The sequence below is a fragment of the Oreochromis niloticus genome, linkage group LG8, assembly GCF_001858045.2.
Source record: "Oreochromis niloticus isolate F11D_XX linkage group LG8, O_niloticus_UMD_NMBU, whole genome shotgun sequence".
NCBI classification, from domain to species: Eukaryota; Metazoa; Chordata; class Actinopteri; order Cichliformes; family Cichlidae; genus Oreochromis; species Oreochromis niloticus.
In genome coordinates, this window is record NC_031973.2 from 10,644,426 (window position 1) to 10,663,848 (window position 19,423).

The 19,423-nt window shown below is 42.6% G+C and overlaps 2 protein-coding genes and 1 long non-coding RNA gene across 3 annotated transcripts; 2 read left to right on the forward strand and 1 right to left on the reverse strand.

Moving 5' to 3' along the window:
- Positions 1-208: 208 nt before the first annotated feature.
- Positions 209-2,717, reverse strand: gch2 (GTP cyclohydrolase 2). Its single transcript, XM_003441888.5, has 6 exons — positions 2,417-2,717; positions 1,999-2,108; positions 1,771-1,826; positions 1,198-1,229; positions 1,014-1,098; positions 209-826 (listed from the first exon to the last, which is right to left on the reverse strand). Exons 1-6 carry the CDS (start codon positions 2,685-2,687, stop codon positions 697-699), a joined length of 684 nt encoding a protein of 227 aa, XP_003441936.1. The 5' UTR covers positions 2,688-2,717; the 3' UTR covers positions 209-696.
- On the forward strand, positions 1,798-2,784 carry LOC106097989 (uncharacterized). The gene is made up of 2 exons (XR_003221412.1): positions 1,798-1,930; positions 2,408-2,784. It is a non-coding gene; the product is annotated as an uncharacterized LOC106097989 (long non-coding RNA).
- A 3,134-nt stretch (positions 2,785-5,918) lies between these two features.
- On the forward strand, positions 5,919-19,143 carry msh2 (mutS homolog 2 (E. coli)). Its single transcript, XM_003441889.5, has 16 exons — positions 5,919-6,174; positions 7,297-7,445; positions 7,535-7,819; positions 8,013-8,159; positions 8,397-8,546; positions 8,923-9,056; positions 9,536-9,735; positions 10,022-10,131; positions 10,215-10,338; positions 10,783-10,933; positions 11,043-11,140; positions 11,476-11,727; positions 12,081-12,285; positions 12,366-12,613; positions 12,737-12,912; positions 18,852-19,143. The coding sequence occupies exons 1-16, from the start codon at positions 5,967-5,969 to the stop codon at positions 19,026-19,028; spliced, it is 2,814 nt and encodes a 937-aa protein (XP_003441937.1). The 5' UTR covers positions 5,919-5,966; the 3' UTR covers positions 19,029-19,143.
- The last annotated feature ends 280 nt before the right edge of the window (positions 19,144-19,423 follow it).

The following is a 19,423-nucleotide window of genomic DNA, read 5'->3' on the forward strand; positions in this document are numbered from 1 at the left end:
GTATGAACACTCTACATACTTACAATCCTATATAACGTAAATAAAATAGTTCAAACACACAACAGTAGTTGCCCTTGAGGTTTTATTTCTTTCGACATGAACAAAATTGGACTGAAAACTTTCAGAATGCTGCTTTTGACCCTCACAGTGGCCACTGATCAAACAAACATCTACTCAGTACTGCTATCAGCTCTACTCATTTGAATCATTTTATAGCTATAACTGTTGGATTTGCATCTTAAAATACCACATAATGCAAAGACTTTATAAATGTATTTATAAAGGACACAAGTTTTGTTAAATTAGTAAAACCAGTGAATAACAAATGCAATAACTTTGCAAGAGCACCTGTGAATGTCCCATCAGAAAAAAAAAGATTAAAATCTTAAGTATTGTCACATTACAATATTGCACTGAAGTTGTATACTTGGCAATAATAATATACTATACTGCCATTAAAGACTATACAATATCTTCTAAAGGCACCATGAAAGTAAGTATGTTGTGTTCACAGTGATTCCAACAATAGATGATCAGCAGTAAGACTGAAATCTTCACGGCTTCAGTGTATTGAGGTTAGATTGAGAGGTGAAGGTCTTGGATCTGCAGCAGTCAGATGCAGATCCCCTGTAACTCTAGAGCTTTCCACGTGCAACTGTAGACAGAGGCTCGGGAGTGGATGGCACGTGATGTCTGTTAAGTGCGCCGTGAAAGATACAGGAACTCCTCCCGGGTTTTGGGGTCCTCGAGGTAGACTCCCAGCATGGCACTTGTCACTGTGCGGCTGTTCATCTTCTGGACACCACGCATCACCATGCACATGTGCCTGCAAAACACACAAGTGAGCTTATCAAACCTCTGCAGCTCCTAAGCTTACTCGCTCCTAAGCTCTGCTTAAGGCCAGTATTTTGTGTCATATAATGCTATATGTTTATCTGTGCAATATAACAGCAGTTTTAAGCTGTACAGATAATAATGCTGACGGTAGCTTGTGTGTGTATGTTTGTACTTACGCCGCTTCAATAACCACAGCTACACCTTTTGGCTGCAGAGCCTCAGATATTCCAGTGGCAATCTGCTTAGTCAGTCGCTCTTGAACTGAAAAAAAAACAAAACAAAGAAATTCAGCTTATACGGTACACTAGATGATGCCAGTTTCATGCTGTTACTGTGTGCACACGTTTCCCGGTTGCTTACCTTGAAGCCTACGGCTGAAGATCTCCACAATCCTGCAGAAATCAGAACACAAGCAAAGCAAAGGAGATTCATTAATAATGACTCCATTTTTGATAAACACAGCCTGGCATCAGTCCCTGACTGCCGGCCTCTTCTCCGGCCAGCAGACTGTATAACTTGTCATCTGGGAATCAGTCACGTTCTGTGAATTTGTCATTCACAGTTCAACGTTAGTGACACTGTCTCAAGTTCATCTGCAGCTACTGTAACTCTGCATCACTATATTCAGATTTAAAGGTATATTTTAGGACAGGAGGAGAAGGAGACAGGCAGAGAGGCTGTGATAATAATCTGGGATTCCCACAGGTCCAAAAGGATTTTCTCATGGCTCGAGAGCGAGCAGAGTTTAGACTTGTGTCTGATGAGAGGCCTAGATGATGGCCAGTGTGTTTAGGCTCTAAGCCTCCAGGTCAATGCACTGGAATAACAGAAGAACGCAGTCAGCTGACACTAACACGAGAAACATACAGACACAGTGGCAGCTGGAGGGTACAGCGCATGTGTGTGTGTGTGGGCGCATGCGTACTCTGTTACCTTGCCAGCTTGCTCAGTCCCACCACTTTTTTGTTGGGAATATACCCGATGTGAACCTGGAGAGGGACGACAGCCAGCGAGAGCACATAATCAGAGAAATACAGGAGGTCAATATTAGCGGTTGAATGCTGAAATTAATTTACTGAACAATGCTTTATGGGTAAAAAAGCTTTTTTTAAATGTAACATTTCTTTCAGTCCACACACACATAGACCCACATAGACCTACCTTGCCAAAAAAGGGCACCATGTGGTGTTCACATAGTGAAAACATGTCTATGTCTTTCACAATCACCATCTCATCGTGGTCTTCATCAAATATGGCATTGTTTAAGATGTCTGGTGATACAAAGGCAAACATATGCATTTAAATTATTCCATTATCTTTACTTCACTTCAGTTAAGGAAACATTCATCTGAAATCTTTTCAATATCCTGGAATCATAATAATAATGCTTAATACTAATAATACTTGATCTACCCGTTATTTTGTGCCTTGATCTTTTAATTTTAACGTCTATGAAGATTTGAAATATCATGATTTGACCAACCAAACGTCCATAAGTAAAAAGAAGCTGAATCCTGAGTTAAGTCATTTTGCTAACTCAGTCTCTCATCCTCTCTCAACTTTTTCCCAGGTGACTCACCATCGATGGTCTCGTGGTAGCCCTTGGTGAGGAACTGGATGGCTTTGGCTGCGCGTAACGGGGTGCGCAACAGTCCCTCCCGGTCGGTGTCCTCCCCGAGATGCCTCAGGATGTCGGTGTAGGCGGCTTCCAGCGCCGGTAACCGGGACTCGTCCTCGGACTCTTTGCGGGATGTCTCGTGGTGGCGGTGGACCGTGGACATCTTGTCTGTGATGCGGTCGCCGTTGTTGCTGTGAAACTCCTCCACGATGTCGCCGACTTTTGTGCTCATGGTGAAGGCGCGCTTGGACTCTGCTGAGGACCGAGAATTAAACGAGGATGAAGTTCCGTTGCCCTGCGGGTCTGGCTGGCTGATTCGGGTGCCGGTAGTTATCCTGTTTATAGAGCCTGCCTGGGATGCGCATCAGGCTTCTATTCGTCGGAGTCGTGCGTACGTCAAAAAAGGAAGCATCGTCAGAGGGGTTAAACACTGACCACCCTCGCCCCCTGCAAAGAAGAAAAAAAAAAAAACCGACGCAAGATATCTTACATCACTTGAGACCTTTTTAAGCTAATTTTTAAGTCATCTGAGTTAATTTGTTCCAGTTATGTTGCTCTGATACAAAAAAGCTTAGTAAGCTCGTGAGGCTCATGACGTCACATGCTTTTTTTTTTAAGTTTATGGAAATCAAATTGCTCAAAAAGTTGTGTAATCACGTGAACTGTCTTGATAAGCCACAATCAAAAGCACAATTTTTTTTTCTGCTGGGAATACACAGCCCAAAATGTCAGAGGGCTTCAAAGGTGCATATCTGCATTAAAGATTCATACAACCAGTCTGTTTAACTTTATGTCTTAATTATGAAAAATGTGCATGGTTTGACATTAATTTTGTAATATTATTTTCATGAATACAATTTTTCATACAAACAAGCCATGTGGAATCCGACATCTGATTAAATGTTGTTTGCATGGTGATATAGTATTTTAATCATAATGATAACTGTCAAAGGAAAAAACCTTAGAGAAGCAAGAAACACAAACTCAATTTATGGCATGTACATGGGCGAGGCTTACTGCGTGGCAAGACACAGGCAAGTCGCGCAGAGCCTCAGTCCGTTCTTTATTTTATAGCAGAGAATAGATTACACAGCATCTCTAGGTGGAGCATACATAATAGAAAAACATCTCTAGATATGGTTATCGCATGAGTGGCTGTTATCCATAAGACAAGAGGAACTAGTATCTTTTGTCATATCAGCTTCAGGTTGGAACTGTCTCTGCCTGAGAGTGTGTTACTTTGTAACTCGCATGCTTCTGTTCCTTAATCTGTAGGTTGCAGGCACATCATGTTCTCACAAGAAATTATACTTAAGCAAAATAAAAGTTATCAAAGTAAGTAAATGTAAAAATCTCTTAACAATAACAATAATAACTTTATTTTTAAAGCACTTTCAAAGTGCTGTACAGCTATTTGAAACTAAAAAAAAGAATAAATAAAAGCGATAAATAGCAGTACAAGTAAAAACACAATAAAAGTTAAAAACAGTAAGAATTTAAAAACTAAAAGGCATAGAATTAAGACATGTAAGATAATCATCAGATAACAGTTATTACATTTATTTACTTTTTCTTGCTGTAGGTCAAAGGTCACTTTAGGTCAGTGTGCAGATTGTGATAAGTTTGTATAGTTTGGGTGTGAGACAGAGAGAATGGAACAATCAGCAGTGCAAATTGGTTTATTTATCACTGAATTGTTCTGTTCACTATAAGCAATATGACAGCAAGAAACAGCGACACATTAGGTAAGTATTGGGTATTTATTCATCGACAGCACATATCACAGAAAAAAAATTGCTGCCATGTTCCCTAAAGCAAGTTAAGCATGGAATTAATATATAATTCATAAATATTTCTGGTTTGTCAAGCTCATTTCCAAAGGACTGAGGAAAAGTGGAAAACTTCTTTTATCTGATGAATCACATTTAGACATTTTTCATGGAAATACACATGCTTCAGGCTAAAGAGCATCTGGCTTGTTATGCCTCTGTGATTACATGGATGTGGAAAAGGGCACATGCCATGGGTAACTTGTACATGTGTGAAGGCACCACTTGATATATAAAGTATTAAAGCGACGTAGCCATCCATCCAGATGGGCTTATCGTTTTAAGAAAAGGCGTTGCTTGTTTCTGCTTACTGTTTCGTCTCAGCTGCAGTCATTCACAAAACTCATTCACTGCAGCTACTAAATAATGATATTGGCATGCAAACATTCAGATATCCATACATTTCATTTTTTGTTTGGTAGATGTGTATTCCATTTATACAAGGTTCAAAAGTTACAAACATCAGTATAACTTTCTTTAACTTCTAAAATTATTTTAGATAAGTTTAAAAATGTTAGTTCCAGTTAAGTTCACGCTAGTAAGTTCAGTAAGTTCAGTCTACACTTCAGGGTCTAATATAAAGTATAGAGAGCATGTGCTGTTAGGTCGATAAGGATTTAATTCAATGGGGCTATTTTTTGTTTTTGTTTTAATTGCATTAACTGTTTCTGGGTTTACACAGGGCTCCATAGTGTTGTGTTTTACACATTTGCCTAGCACATCACAGATCCCTGGCTCAAGACCAAAATCCATACAAATCTATCAAATCAACTGTGCAGAGCTATCTGCTGTGTTGACCCCTTGTAAGGTAGCAGCTGAAAGAAGCTTCAGATGCTCAAAATCAATTAGACAAACTAGCATAAGTTTAAATGAAAGGATTGCTTCATTTTCTTGGATGAAATCCTTTGCATTTAATGACTGCCTGAAGTATAGAACCCATGGATGTGGTCATGAGGCGGTTTCTCCTTTGAGATGCTCAGCTGCCTTCACTGCAGCTACTTTCGGCTGCTGCTTATTTGTGGGTCCCTCTGAAATTTGTTTCCAGTAACTGAAAAGCATCTACTGATCTATAAACTCCATGTTGAGTTTGTTTGATGAAAATCTGGCAACTCTGATCTATAAGAGGTTAATTATAATTATATATATATATATAGGGTGTACCTTGCCTCTCGCTCTATGCTAGCTGGGATAGGCCCCAGCACCACCCAGGCGACCCTGATAAGGATAAGCGGAAGAGAATGGATGGATGGAAGTCGAAAATTTGGGTTATCATTTCAGAATTTCGACTAATAACTTTTAATTTTAATACATTTTAAACGATTTCATCAGTTTTGAGTTATTTACTGAGAAATGTGAGTTAGAAAGTCGATATTTTTTATGTTCCGGTGATTATTGAAGTTTTAAGTCAGGTTAGAAAATGTTTACATAACATTAGTGTTCCGAGCTACTGAAGAAGTAGAAGAAGAAGCGAGCGGGGTTCTTGTCATTTACATGTTTCAGCGACTTACTCAAGAGTTTAAGATCATTCAACCATCTGTTTATACATGGTTTAGCTTTGAAATGTCTGCATTTGTGAATAAAAAATGTTCCCAGTAAGCGGCCCCGGTTGCGTTCTTGTTTATGGGAACATCTCGTCAACGTAACTTCCTGTTTGGTCCTGCTGAGTGGCGGGAGATTCCAGCATGGCGGTGCAGCCGAAACAGAACCTGTCCATGGACAGCGCAGCCGAGCACGGCTTTCTTAACTTCATTTTCTCCATGCCGGAGAAGCCGGACACCACATTCCGGATATTTGACCGTAACGATTACTATACGGTTCACGGGAAGGACGCCATATTCGCGGCGAAGGAGGTTTTCAAGACGAACGGGGTCATCAAGTATTTGGGTTCAGGTAACTAGCTTAGCTGTGCACCGTGCACTGCTTTTAAACAAGTAAGGGGACGAGGGGTGCCTCGGTGTCTTTACTATTAAGCTAACCTAGTTTGTGTGAACAACGTGTAGTCAGAGGTAGGGTTTCACAGGTTGTAGCTAAGGTGGCTACTATTAGCTGCAGCCCTAGCAGGTCCTGTACGTTCAGAAGCATTGCCATGGCTAATTCAATGTTGGACAGAGTATGTTTTTGTGAGGGGTCCTCTTACAGTTAAGTGTTTTCATTTATTGTCTCAGGGACTTTTAAGCTGTTAACTGCTTCTTTTTATTTGTTTTAATTGAGATAACTCCTTGAGCTACAAATTTCCTGTGAGGTCACTGACAAAAAAACATGGAGAACAAAAACTGCTTCACCCAGATATTAGATGTTTTAGTCTTTATAGCTAGCTGCATTTCCTTTCTTCTGTGGTAGTTTTCAGCACACAACACAAAAACCTGCATGACTTGCAACTTTGTGTTGACTCTAAATTTAACACTAGGACAATTGATGGAGTTTAAATACCTTGGGTCAACCATGGAGAGCAGTGGATAGTGCACAACAGAAGTGAAGAAGAGAGTACCGGGAGGGTGGAGCAGGTGGGGATGAGTTTCAGGGGTAATTTGTGACAGGAGGGTAGCAGCAAGAGTGAAAGGGAAGGTGAAACCTGTTGTGATGTATGGTTTAGAGACAGTGGCATTGAGAAAAAGGCAAGAGGGAGAACTGAAGATGAAGGAGGATGGACAGGATTAGAAATGGTTATATTAGAGCGACAGCTCAGGTTGAGCATTTTGGATACAAAGTTGGAGGGGCAAGGATTTGGACATCTACAGAGGAGGAATAGTGGATGTATTAGACAGAAGATCCCTAATTGGAACTGCCAGGGAGAAGGAAAAGGGGAAGCCCACACAGGAGGTTGGTATGGACATAGTGAAGGAGGACATACAAAGCAGGATGCTGGGGACAGGCTGAGATGGAGACAGATGATCTGCTGAATAAAAAATGCCACCTGGTCACATGAGATACTTGTGCACTGAAACCACCAGCACTCTGTGCCATCAGAAGGACACATTACAAAGAATTTGACATGTTCTTGTTGGTCAACAGGGAGTCGCAAGCTGGAGAGTGTGGTCCTGAGCAAGCTGAACTTTGAGGCCTTTGCAAAAGATTTGCTGTTGGTGAGGCAGTACAGAGTGGAGGTGTACAGGAACCACAGCAAGAGCAGCAAGGAGCACGACTGGAAGATTGAGTACAAGGTACTGTGCTGGCTATTGAGACATATCAGGGTGGTTTCTGCTTGTTTAAAAAAACGACTCTGGATCTTACCTACTGTGTCTAAATGCAGGCCTCTCCAGGAAACTTGACTCAGTTTGAGGAGATCCTTTTTGGTGGGGGAAGCGGCGCAGAGGGCTGTGCAGGTGTCGTAGCCGTGCGGCTTGCAACTGGAGCTGATGGACAGCGTGTTGTCGGGGTCGGGTATGTGGATGCAGCCCAGAGGACGATGGGAGTGTGCGAGTTTCCAGACAATGAGATATTCTCCAACTTGGAATCCCTGCTTGTCCAAATCAGTCCCAAAGAGTGTCTCTTAGCCCACGGGGAAGCCAACGCTGATGGAAGTAAACTGCGTGAGGTACGTGGGCACGGTAATTACTAAACTTATGTTAAATAAATCAGTATAAACATCAGTCTTGCCTAATGGGAAATCTTTAAACGAGTCTTTCTGTTCTTTAAACCAGGCTGGACTTCTTTTTTTTTTTAATAATCTGGCAGCATAAGCAGAGATTTTGATGCGAGTATGTTGTTGTTTCTGTATGTCTGTGTAGGTGGTGCAGCGTGGCGGCATGCTAGTCTCTGATAGGAAGAGAGCTGAGTTCAACAGCAAGGACATGGTCCAGGATCTCAACCGGCTGCTGAGAGCAAAGAGAGGGGAGACTGTGGCGAGCAACACCCTACCTGAGCTGGACAAACAGGTGAACAGGAAAAAACAAACATTTTGATAAAAGGTGGTGGTTTGAAAAAACTTTTGTCTTTATTTTACAACAACATTTAGAACTAAGCATTATTGGGATAATTTATGTATTGATAAAATCCCAGTCATAACAGCTCCTCCTAACTAAACAACACACTCAGGCTGAAGGCCGTGTATATGAAGAGGTCATTATGTGGGAAGTTTGACCATGGCGTCCCTTGTGTGGTGTCACTTTCAGGTGGCAATGTCATGTCTGGCTGCAGTGGTGCGTTTCCTTGAACTGCTCTCTGATGAGTCGAACTTCAACTCCTTCAGCCTGACCACTCTGGACCTGGGTCAGTACATGAGGCTGGACAACGCCGCCGTCAGGGCTCTTAATCTCTTCCAGGTCAGTGACCCGTGTCAACACCTCACCTTGATAAAAGCACCAGAATAACAGAAGTGTTCTTTTCTTGGCTCTTTGTGGTTGCAGGCTCTGTAGGAACTGTGGTTCTTGAGATTTTCAGATGTCTCTTGTTGTGCTAGAAAAACAAAAAGATGTGATTTGGAGAATTCAAAAGCACACATTTGGGAATAACCAGCAAGAAATTTAGAAAACCAGCAACCCTTTAGAGTTCTAGTAGCTGTGACATGTTGAATTTTATTGACTGAGCCTGTTTTTTTTCTGTTATGTAGAAAATACGTATGACTATGATAAAAATATTCCCAATATGTCCGTGCATCACTGTTATTCTCAGGACTAACATGCAAATTGTATACTTCAGGGTTCACCTGACGACACCACCGGAGCTCACTCGTTGGCCGGTTTGTTGAACAAGTGCCGTACGCCGCAGGGTCAGCGGTTGGTCAACCAGTGGATCAAACAGCCCCTCATGGACAAAACTAAAATAGAGGAGAGGTAATACAGTGATGAGGGATGGAGGGTTTCTGTACCTTCAACAAATCAAACTTAGCAATATGCCAGATCTGTAGGCGATAAGACCTCCTAGTCCCAGTTCAGCATAAGTCATTATACATTTAAAGGAGGCATTTAAGGGAATAGAAGTATGGTATTATGAATCAGCCCTCGTGTTTTTATAATTTGACAGGAAAAGTCGAAATAGATGCAGAAATTTACTGATATGTCCACATACATGGAAATTCTGTAGTGAACTTTTTTAGGCAAGTTTTCTTGTAATTTCTTTGAGTAGTCTTCAGGAATATTTCTCCAGACCTCCTCGAGGACATTCAGAGGTTTTCTTTGGATGTTGGCTGCCTTTTGTTCTGTTCTCAGTCAAAGATGATCTCATACTGCTTCAATAATGCTGAGGTCCGGGCTCTGGGGGAGGCCAGTCTACAGGACTTACAATTACTGAGGATCTTGACATTTTTGTGCAGGCTTGACCTGGTGGAAAGCTTTGTGTGCGACTCTGTGCTGAGGCAGACCTGTCAGGACGATTTGCTGAGGCGGTTTCCCGATCTTCATCGACTGGCCAAGAAGTTTCACCGTCATACGGCAACGCTGCAGGACTGTTATCGCGTCTATCAGGCTGTGAGCCAAATACCGACTCTTATCACTGCTCTGGAGAGATACTCAGGTAGGCTGCAGCTGATACACTGTTTACCTCACTCTACAATCTGTTTTGCAGGCTGCAGGAATGCTGTCTTGTTTGCTTCATACAGCTGATTTGACAGTTTCTTAATTGTTGTTATTTGGAGTCCAAAGATCGTTGTTGCTTTATCGTGCTGACTGTGTGTAAACAAAGGATGCTGTTTTTCATGGAACTATTTATGTATTGAATCAGATGAATTCAAAACTGAGATGTGGTCTGCTTCAAATCATTTTTAGCTAAAATTTAGGCTAATACTTTGTTTGTGTTGCAGGTAGCTACAAGGTTCTGCTGAATGCAGTGTTCCTCTCGCCTCTCAGAGACCTGCAGACTGACTTCACCAAGTACCAAGAGATGATTGAAACCACACTGGACATGAACCAGGTCTTTTTATTTGCTTCAAAGTATTTTGTCCTCAGTTTGCACACAGTCTGTTGTGCATTTGACTTATTTCTTGATTCGTGTAGATTGACCACCACGAGTACCTGGTGAAGGCGTCATTTGATCCGGTGCTGAGTGAGCTGAGAGAAAAGATGGATGTGCTGGAAAAAAGCATGCAGGCCGTGCTGAACAGTGCAGCAAGACAACTAGGTGATTACAGTATAAACAGTATATACATAACATGAAACAATAACCTGGACATTATTAATTAGTATATACAAAGAATCTGTTCTTAGAGGAATAACTTGTGACAGATTATAATATAATTCTTCACTATGTGGATCGCTGCAATGAAAGTATCGCATGAATATAGTGATAAATAACTTAATAATAATTTTTTACTTTTAATTGTAATTTAAACTGTGTGTTGGCCTACAAGAAAACAAAAACAGGTAGTTTACTAAAAAGGTTCTCTGGTGATTAATGTTAATGAGCTCTTGAACAGGTGTACCTAATATAGTGGCTAATGACTGTGTGTCCTAACTAACCTGGTGCCGCAGCAATCCATGTGAAAGGCAGATGACGGCCGTATAAAGGAAGGTTTTCCACTTTGGCTTTTATGCTTGAACAGATCGGCGAAACTTTGTGTTTCAGGTCTGGAGGCGGGTAAAACCGTGAAGCTGGAGTCAAACGCCGTGCTGGGATTTTACCTGAGAGTCACATGCAAGGAGGAAAAGAGTCTGAGGAACAACAAGAATTTCACCACGCTGGATGTGCAGAAGAACGGCGTGCGCTTTACCAACAGGTGTGCCTCACCGCGCCTCTAATGTCAGCAGACCCACATCACATAACGCTGCTCTTTTTTTTTTTTTGTTGCCATCTGATGATTCACGCCGATGAATGTTCGCTTGCAGTAAGCTGAGCTCTCTGAACGAGCAGTACACCAAAAGCAGGGAGGAGTATGAGGAAGCCCAGAACGCCATCGTCAAAGAGATCATCAACATTGCCTCAGGTGAGGAATCTCATCACATGCTGCTCACTGTCTTCTCAGCATGGCATCGATTTGAACAGCAGAGGAAACGATTGTATCCGGGTTACGTGAAAACTGGAAATTTCTTTATTGCATGAAAGTTGCTTTGTGAGACCTTCTGTTTAATTGATTTCGTTCACATTTTCTGTAAAGGTCAGTAAAATCTACAGCGCTTTGAATTTTTGCATAGATGTTGAAGAACTGGTGATGTTGCGGTCTTTCTTTTATCAAATACAAAATCATTTTGGAGCCTGCACATGATGCGGTCTCCTGCCTGCGACTGTTCATTCAAGGCTCTAAATGTTTTAAACCGTCAGGTTACGTGGATCCCCTCCAGACGCTCAGTGATGTGATAGCGCAGCTGGACGCCATGGCGAGTTTTGCCGTCGCATCGGTGTCTGCTCCTGTGCCGTTCGTTCGGCCTCGATTCCGGCTCTTAGACCATGGCTGCAGGCGCATGGAGCTGCTGCAGGCCAGACATCCCTGCATGGAGATGGATGCAGACACTGCATTCATACCTAATGACATCAGCTTTGTCCAGGAAGACAAGAGCTTCTATATCATAACAGGTGAAAAATAAGCACAGATTAAGTCAAGGGTGGAATTAAAGGCAAATTCTCCCATGTGGGCTATCTGGCTCTCATTGATCTGTCAGTGCGCCCCAGGGTGGCTGTGGCTACAACGTAGCTTGCCATCACCAGTGTGTGAATGTGTGTGTGAATGGGTGAATGACTGGATATGTAAAGCGCTTTGGGGTCCTTAGGGACCAGAAAAGCGCTATATAAATACAGGCCATTTACCATTTACCATTGATGATGAGACCCATCACTGTAAAAATCAGCCCTATGTTGTAATAAATGCAGCTTTTATTAAGTGTTGGAAGTACCTCGATAATCATTATACATTTTCCAAACCTTTGCAGGACCAAATATGGGTGGCAAGTCCACCTTTATCCGGCAGGTGGGTGTGATCGCCCTGATGGCTCAGATTGGTTGCTTTGTGCCATGCGAGAAGGCGGAGCTTAGCGTGATTGACAGCATCCTGGCAAGGGTGGGTGCAGGAGACAGCCAGGTGAAAGGGGTTTCCACCTTTATGTCCGAGATGCTAGAGACGGCCGCCATTCTGCGGTAAGAACAGACAATCTTTGTTAATAGTTGTACAAATAACTGATGAGCGGATTTTCTCATCGTCTGTGTTGTCGTTACAGTTCGGCCACAGAGAAGTCGCTCATCATAATCGACGAGCTCGGCAGAGGCACGTCCACCTACGACGGCTTTGGTCTGGCCTGGGCCATCAGCGAGCACATCTCCTCCAAAATCGGCTGCTTCTGCCTGTTCGCCACCCACTTCCACGAGCTGACGGCGCTGGCAGCTCAGCAGCCCACCGTCCACAACCTGCACGTCACAGCCCTGACGTCGCACAACACGCTCACAATGCTGTACAGAGTCAAGCCAGGTCAGCACGCAGCACGTGGTTTCGCTTGGGGTTAACGCAGCTTTGTGCTTTTAAAAATATTAATCTCAACAAATGATAAAAATCAGCCATAGCGGCTTCAGAGTGATCCGTCTCTGTCTTCAGGCGTGTGTGACCAGAGTTTTGGAATCCACGTGGCCGAGTTGGCTTGCTTCCCGCCGTCAGTGCTGGCCGCTGCGAAGGAGAAGGCGGAGGAGCTGGAGGAATTCCAAGAACCTGCAGGAGATATGTCGGAACAGGAGGAGGAGCCCGAGGCTAAGAGGCGAAGGACAGACAAGCAGGTAAGGCTCAGATTTCCACTAATATACCATCACCATAATCTAGACAGGGCGGTGTCCATAGTGACATTTATTTAGCATTTAATAAACACGCTACATTGTTGTTACAATTGATGTATTTGTCAACAAATTGTTGTCTTTACTACTGGACCAGAAGCAGGCATTCGTGATTTAGATGCGATGCTAGGCAATATAGGGATGTTTTTTCACTGAACCATAAATGGTGATTTTGAATTTTGTGAAGGAGATACTCTCATGGCTGGTTGAGTGACGCAGCTGACCGGTCAATTGGTGGAGTCTGTTGATGTCGGTTGATACCCCTGCCGAGCATTCGCTTAAAAAAAGTACCTGGTAACAGGGTCTGCCGCCTAATGGAAAAACCATAAAAACACAGTTGAGCCGAGCTGAGTTGGTACTAATGGAAAGGAGGCATAAGTGTGCGTTTGTGCTGCAAACAGAAACTAGTATAAGTAAGTAAGTAAAATATTTTTATATAGCACTTTTTAAGACAAAAAGCTGTTACAAAGTGCTTCACATGGGAATGAAGGCATGTCAAACAAACAATATAGCAGTATAGAAGCATATCAAACAAAGCAATAGTACAGTATAAATATAGAATAAAACAACATATTTCACACGAACATTACCCAAATGCCTGTCTAAACAGATGTGTTTTAAGCTGTTTTTTCAAAAGAAGCCACAGTGTCGATGGTGCGTAGCGGGGGGGCGTGGTAAACAGTTCCACAGTATGGGAACCAGGGTTTGAAAAGCGAGATCCCCCTTCGTTTTCAAATGGGTCCGTGGAATAGATGGATCCACTGATAGTGGTCTTCTAAGAGTCCGCTTTGGAGAGTAGGGTTGTCTCTCTTCCACAGCATGTCTTTCATCCTGTTTTCCTTCTTTCACCCCAACCGGTCGCAGCAGATGGCCGCCCCTCCCTGAGCCTGGTTCTGCCGGAGGTTTCTTTCTGTTAAAAGGGAGTTTTTCTTTCCCACTGTCGCCAAAGTGCTTGCTCATAGGGGGTCATATGATTGTTGGGTTTTTCTCTGTATTTATTATTGTGCTATCTACTGTACAATATAAAGCGCCTTGAGGCGACTTTTGTTGTGATTTGGCGCTATATAAATATAAATAAAATTGAAAATTGAGAAGCTCATTGATAGGGGGGCCTCACCTTGTAGAGACATAAACGTAAAGGTGAGGATTTTAAACTTATATCTATACCCAACCGGAAGCCAATGCAAGGATTTTAGTATAGGAGTGATATGGGAGAATTTTTTACTATGGGTTAACAGCCTTGATGCAGCATTTTGAACCGCTTGGAGCCGATTTAGTGAAGCCTTAGATACACAGGAGAAGAGTGCATTACAATAGTCTAGCCGGGAGGAAATGAAAGTGTGGACAAGCATCTCGAGTTCAGTTTTGGAGACAATAGTCCTGAGTTTGGCAATATTTCTTAGGTGAAAAAAGCAGGAGCGGGTCACAGATTTAATATGAGCGTCAAAAGACAGAGATTGATCGAAAATTATCCCAAGATTCCGAGCAGTAGCTTTTATCGAGGATGAAAAGGCACCCAGATGTTGACTAATTTGGGGCTTGATATTCTCTGGAACAAGGATTAAGCACTCGGTCTTGTCTGCGTTCAGCTGCAAAAAATTGTTTGTCATCCAAACATTAATTTCCTTAAGACAGTCCATAAGAGTGGATAGCTTGTCTAATTCCCAAGGTTTAAAGGAGATGTATAATTGGATATCGTCTGCATACAAATGGTAGGAAATACTTTTGAAGCCGCTAATGATCCGGCCTAAAGGAAGAATATATAGTGAAAATAACAGGGGGCTTAAAACCGAACCTTGTGGGACTCCACATAGAAACTTAGCCGCATCTGATCGAAAGTTTCCCACTGAAACTAAAAGTGTTCTATCCTCCAGAAATGAGGTGAACCACTTTAGGACAGATCCAGATATCCCTACCATAAGATTTAAGCGATGGATTAAGATCTGATGGTCAACGGTATCAAAGGCTGAGCTAAGGTCTAGAACAGGGGTCCCCAATCCCAGTCCACGAGGGCCGGTGTCCCTGCAGGTTTTAAATCTCACCCTGGGTCAACACACCTGAATCACATGATTACTTCATTACCAGGCCTCTGGAGAACTTCAAGATATGTTGAGAAGGTAATTTATCCATTTAAATCAGCTGTGATGGATCAAGGACACATCTAAAACCTGCAGGGACACCGGCCCTCGTGGACTGGGATTGGGGACCCCTGGTCTAGAAGAACTAGGACTGAGCAATCACCCCTGTCTGCAGCCATCAAAAGATCATTTGTGACTTTCAGGAGAGCTGTTTCTGTAGAGTGTAGCTTTCTAAAACCCGACTGAAATTTATCAAGAATATTATGCTTCTCCCGCGCTTTCTTTACTTGTAGCCAAACGACTTTTTCTAAGATTTTAGAGATAAAAGGAAGTTTTGAGATGGGCCTGAAGCTTGACTGAAGTGTTGGATCCAGGTTAGGCTTTTTCAGCAAAGGTTGAATAACCCCCTGTTTAAAGCACCTGGGGACAGAGCCAGATAGCAAGGAACAGTTTATTAGCGTGACCACAGAGGGCCCAATGGTATCAAAAACTTTACAAAATAAATGAGTAGGTAAGACATCAGCTGAGCTCATTGAGGGTTTCAATTGGGTCAGTATTTCTGATAGACCTTTTAAAGAAATTGGGAGAAAAGATTCCATAATTATAGGGTGTGGAAGATCATGATTGGTGGGGTTACCTAAGGGAGTTTAGTTGCCTAAGAGGTAACATAACTTATCTTGAAAAAATTTTAAAAATTCACTACAGTCCTTATCTGAAAAGACAGGTGTACATGGCGTTGGGGGAGAGACGATGCTACTCACTGTATCAAAGACAACTTTAGGATTTCTTTTTCCTACTGCAAGTAGTTGAGAGAAATAAGTGGCTCTTGAGTCTTTCACCATGTCATTAAAGGTTGGTAATAGTTCTTTTAAGTGGAGCTTGTGAACCTCAAGTTTTGTGATTTTCCACAGGTGCTCAGTTTTACGGCACATTCGCCTAAAGCTGCGGATAGTTTCTGTGAACCAGGGCGGGCATTTAACAATGCTGCCTTTCCTGATTTTAAGAGGAGCCATTTTATCTAGAATTTTTTGACATTGCGAGTTGAAGGAGGCCACCTGCTGATCTATATCATCTGTTTCAGATAAATTGTTATCAAACAATTCCATAAGAGTCGTTAATTAATCGTGAACGCTTCACATAAGCAGAGGGTAGAGTGTCACAGGTAAAAGAGAGATCAAATAAAATATATTTATGATCACTAATAAAAATGTCTCTGCAATGAACTGGGCCGATATCCAGACCCAATGATAAAATCAGGTCCAGAGTGTGGCCACCACTGTGTGTTGGCCCAGTCACATGTTGGGCAAGGTTAAAAGAGTCTAAGAGAGTAAGAAAATCAGAAGCAGCGTGACATGAACCGTCATCAACATGAAAATTAAAATCCCCCAGCAGAAGGATTCTTTCCAGCTTGATCGTGGAGGATGGAAAATCCCCAAACTCCACTAAGAAACTCCTGGCTGGTCCCGGTGGCCTATAGATTAAAATCACATAGAAGGGATGAGTCCTATTGATCTTCATCATCTGAATCTCAAAGGAGTTAAAGGAAGGGGTCTTCACCGGCCGACAGAAAAAGGAGTTTCTAGCAATAACTGCCAACCCACCGCCACGTCCTGAAAGACGCGGTGTGGTTAGGCACTTAGTCTGCTGGGCACAGTTCATTAAAATGAACAAATTCCATATTCCGCTGCCAAGTTTCGGTTAGGAACATAAAGTCCAAGTTATTCCTAATAAAAAGGTCATTGAGAACAAATGCCTTATTTGAGATCGAACGGCAATTTAATAGGGCCATGTTAATCGGCGGTGCTGGAGCATCACTATTTACATCCTGAGGGGCTTGGCGCAGGTTCGTACTGCACACTCCTCGGGATTTCTTACCGTTTAGTATAATCCGTGGGACAATGAGATGGTCACTCACATGGTCCGGGAAAACTGTTCTCAGACACGGCGTCCTGACGAAGCCCGTACGGGGAAGCCGTGCATTTAGCTGGAGGTCCGTCTTAGCAAAAACATCCAACGTTGAGAACTCCAAGCAGGACGTTAAATCTGCGGTACTCCTATATTTCCGTAATCTCACTTGGATGCCCGCTCTCCTTCCTCGTCTTCTCTGACGATGATTTGTCTGGGAACGGCGGCTCTGGTTTTTCCCTGACACAGGCAAGCAAGGGACGTAATGGGCAACAGCTGATCGCCCAAAAGGTGGAGGGAAGCCTTGAAAGTGTTTCCAGGTTTCATCCATAGACTCCATAGTTGATTTAATCCGAAGTAAAGTGTGGCGATCGTAAACATAGGTAGCTGTAATCTCATCCACAGACAGCAGCAGAATAGGTAATGCAACAAAAAACAGAAGAACACAGAGTTTGACAGCGGCATTGCCGATCACAGGCGCCATCTTGTCAGAGCTTGTGTCAAAAAGAGTACCTAAACTACTGGTCTTCCTGATAATAGCTGATTTTTATAAAAAGAAGTGTAGAGACAAAAGTCAGAGCAGGGGGCAAAAATAAGAACACAATTGAAGCCGTTAAGGGAGTGAGAGTCTGTTGTAGGGCTAATACAGAGGCAGTCACACCACTAACTACATGTCTTTAGACTGTGGGAGGAAGCTGAAGACCCCAGAGAGAACCCCTGAGGACAAGCGGTAAACTCCACAATGAAAGGCCCTGGCCAGATGGCGGAGTTGAACCCATGACCTTCTTGCTGTGAGAGTAATCACAGCATCACCATGTTGCCCCATTTCTGTTGAGCTTAGTCTCTGGATGCATTAAAGAAGTCTTGACCTGGATATCCACTGGCTCTGAAAGTCTGAAATACTGGCCTTTGCCCCCAGAGGAAAAGTCATCAGACTTCAGCCTATTGATTCCTGCATTGATTAACATTCTTTTTTGCACCAGTTTGCCTGACTGCAAGCAAAATGATTGCTCAGTGGCACTGAAACAACCGTAATTTCTGACAATTTAGTTACTCAAAAGACTTTATGTGCAGTTCAGTTTTATCTCAGCTGTTTCACTGCAGAGCCAGATGTGATGAGAAATTTTCCTAAGCAAGATCCAGTAGCACAAACTTGAATTCCCCCGTAACAGGGGAAATATTAGTCGGATTTTAGAGGAGCAGAAGCTCTGGATCTTTTAAAAAGCTGAAGACGAAAACAGGATGGTGTCCACAGCAGGATAATGAACAACACAAGTCAAAATCCACATCGGACTTCCTCAGAAGGTGCGAGCTCAGGTGCTCAGTCCTTCAGTAAATAAAACTTCTATTGAAAGTCTGCGGTTAGACATAAAAGTTAACTTGATGCAAGAATCTCAGAACTAGAAATCCTTTTCTAGGAAAAGTCACCACCCCAAAAGACTCCTCGCTGCTACAAACAGCTCTGATAGTTCCCAGTGTTAGTACTTACTGACCGTGAAGGATAACAGAACTGTTGCTTTGAGCCCTTTTTTCTCTTTTGATATTTTAACACTGTAAAAAGATGGGTATTTTATTCTCCACGGTAAAGGAATGTAACAAGCATTGCAGTATAAAGAAAAAGTAAAAAGAAAGAGTAAAAAAAATACACTTGTTGCTGTGTTCTTATAGATGAGCTCATTGCGGCAGCCAATCAGATGAAAGCTGACTTAAAGGCAGCAAAAGCGCCTGGTTTAAGAGAGTAGAGCTGAGGTCCATTCAGAAACCAGATGAGGGAGTATGTCTGTGAAGGTTCTCGTAGTCTAAGGAGCATGGAAAGAAAAGCGTCGTCTTTAAGTTGCTTCAAGCAACCAGATGTGGGAGTTTGAATATCTTGTAACACCCCATGCCCTGCTTATTTTTCAGGTGGGGGAAAACCTGATCCAGAAATTTCTGCAGAAGGTGAAGTCACTTCCTCTTGCCACCATGGCTGAGGAGGAAGTGAAGGCAGAGCTCAGGAAAATGAAGCGGAAGCTGGTCACCAAAAATAACACGTACATCAGCGAGATCCTTGCGCACTGCGTTCCTGTTAAAACTGCTTGATTTTTAAACCCCTACCCGCTGTCTGCTCTGCAAAGTTAAAGTTCATCACTGTAGCGAAGAACACTAGACCGCTTATACTGTACGTTTCCAATAAAGAATTTTTTGCCAATATGCAGACACGTTTTTGTCCCAGTTATTTCATGAGATTGCTCTGTCGCTTAGCCTTTAAGAAGTTCATGTTATTGGCCTTAATGCAGATCGGTGACACCAGTAATTTCTACAGTGTTTCTACTGTTGGTCAGGAGGTTAGAAAGCTCACCTCGGGTAATACTGTGTGTATAATTGAGACTAATTGCTTAAAGAGCTCTGATGACTCGATGCAGTATGGATAATGAAGTTAGTTCTGCTGGTAAATCACATTGAGAACCCGTCTCATTGCAGAAATGTTCACATGG

Excerpts from the sequence above, each read along its gene's own strand:
- gch2 (XM_003441888.5), bottom strand. The coding sequence starts at position 2,687 with ATGAGCACAAAAGTCGGCGACATCGTGGAGGAGTTTCACAGCAACAAC. Across the intron at positions 2,109-2,416 it reads CTACCACGAGACCATCGATG|ACATCTTAAACAATGCCATA; the intron begins GTGAGTCACCTG and ends TTGTATCACCAG. Across the intron at positions 1,230-1,770 it reads GGACTGAGCAAGCTGGCAAG|GATTGTGGAGATCTTCAGCC; the intron begins GTAACAGAGTAC and ends TGATTTCTGCAG.
- msh2 (XM_003441889.5), top strand. The coding sequence starts at position 5,967 with ATGGCGGTGCAGCCGAAACAGAACCTGTCCATGGACAGCGCAGCCGAG. Across the intron at positions 7,446-7,534 it reads ACTGGAAGATTGAGTACAAG|GCCTCTCCAGGAAACTTGAC; the intron begins GTACTGTGCTGG and ends GTCTAAATGCAG. Across the intron at positions 11,141-11,475 it reads GATCATCAACATTGCCTCAG|GTTACGTGGATCCCCTCCAG; the intron begins GTGAGGAATCTC and ends TTAAACCGTCAG.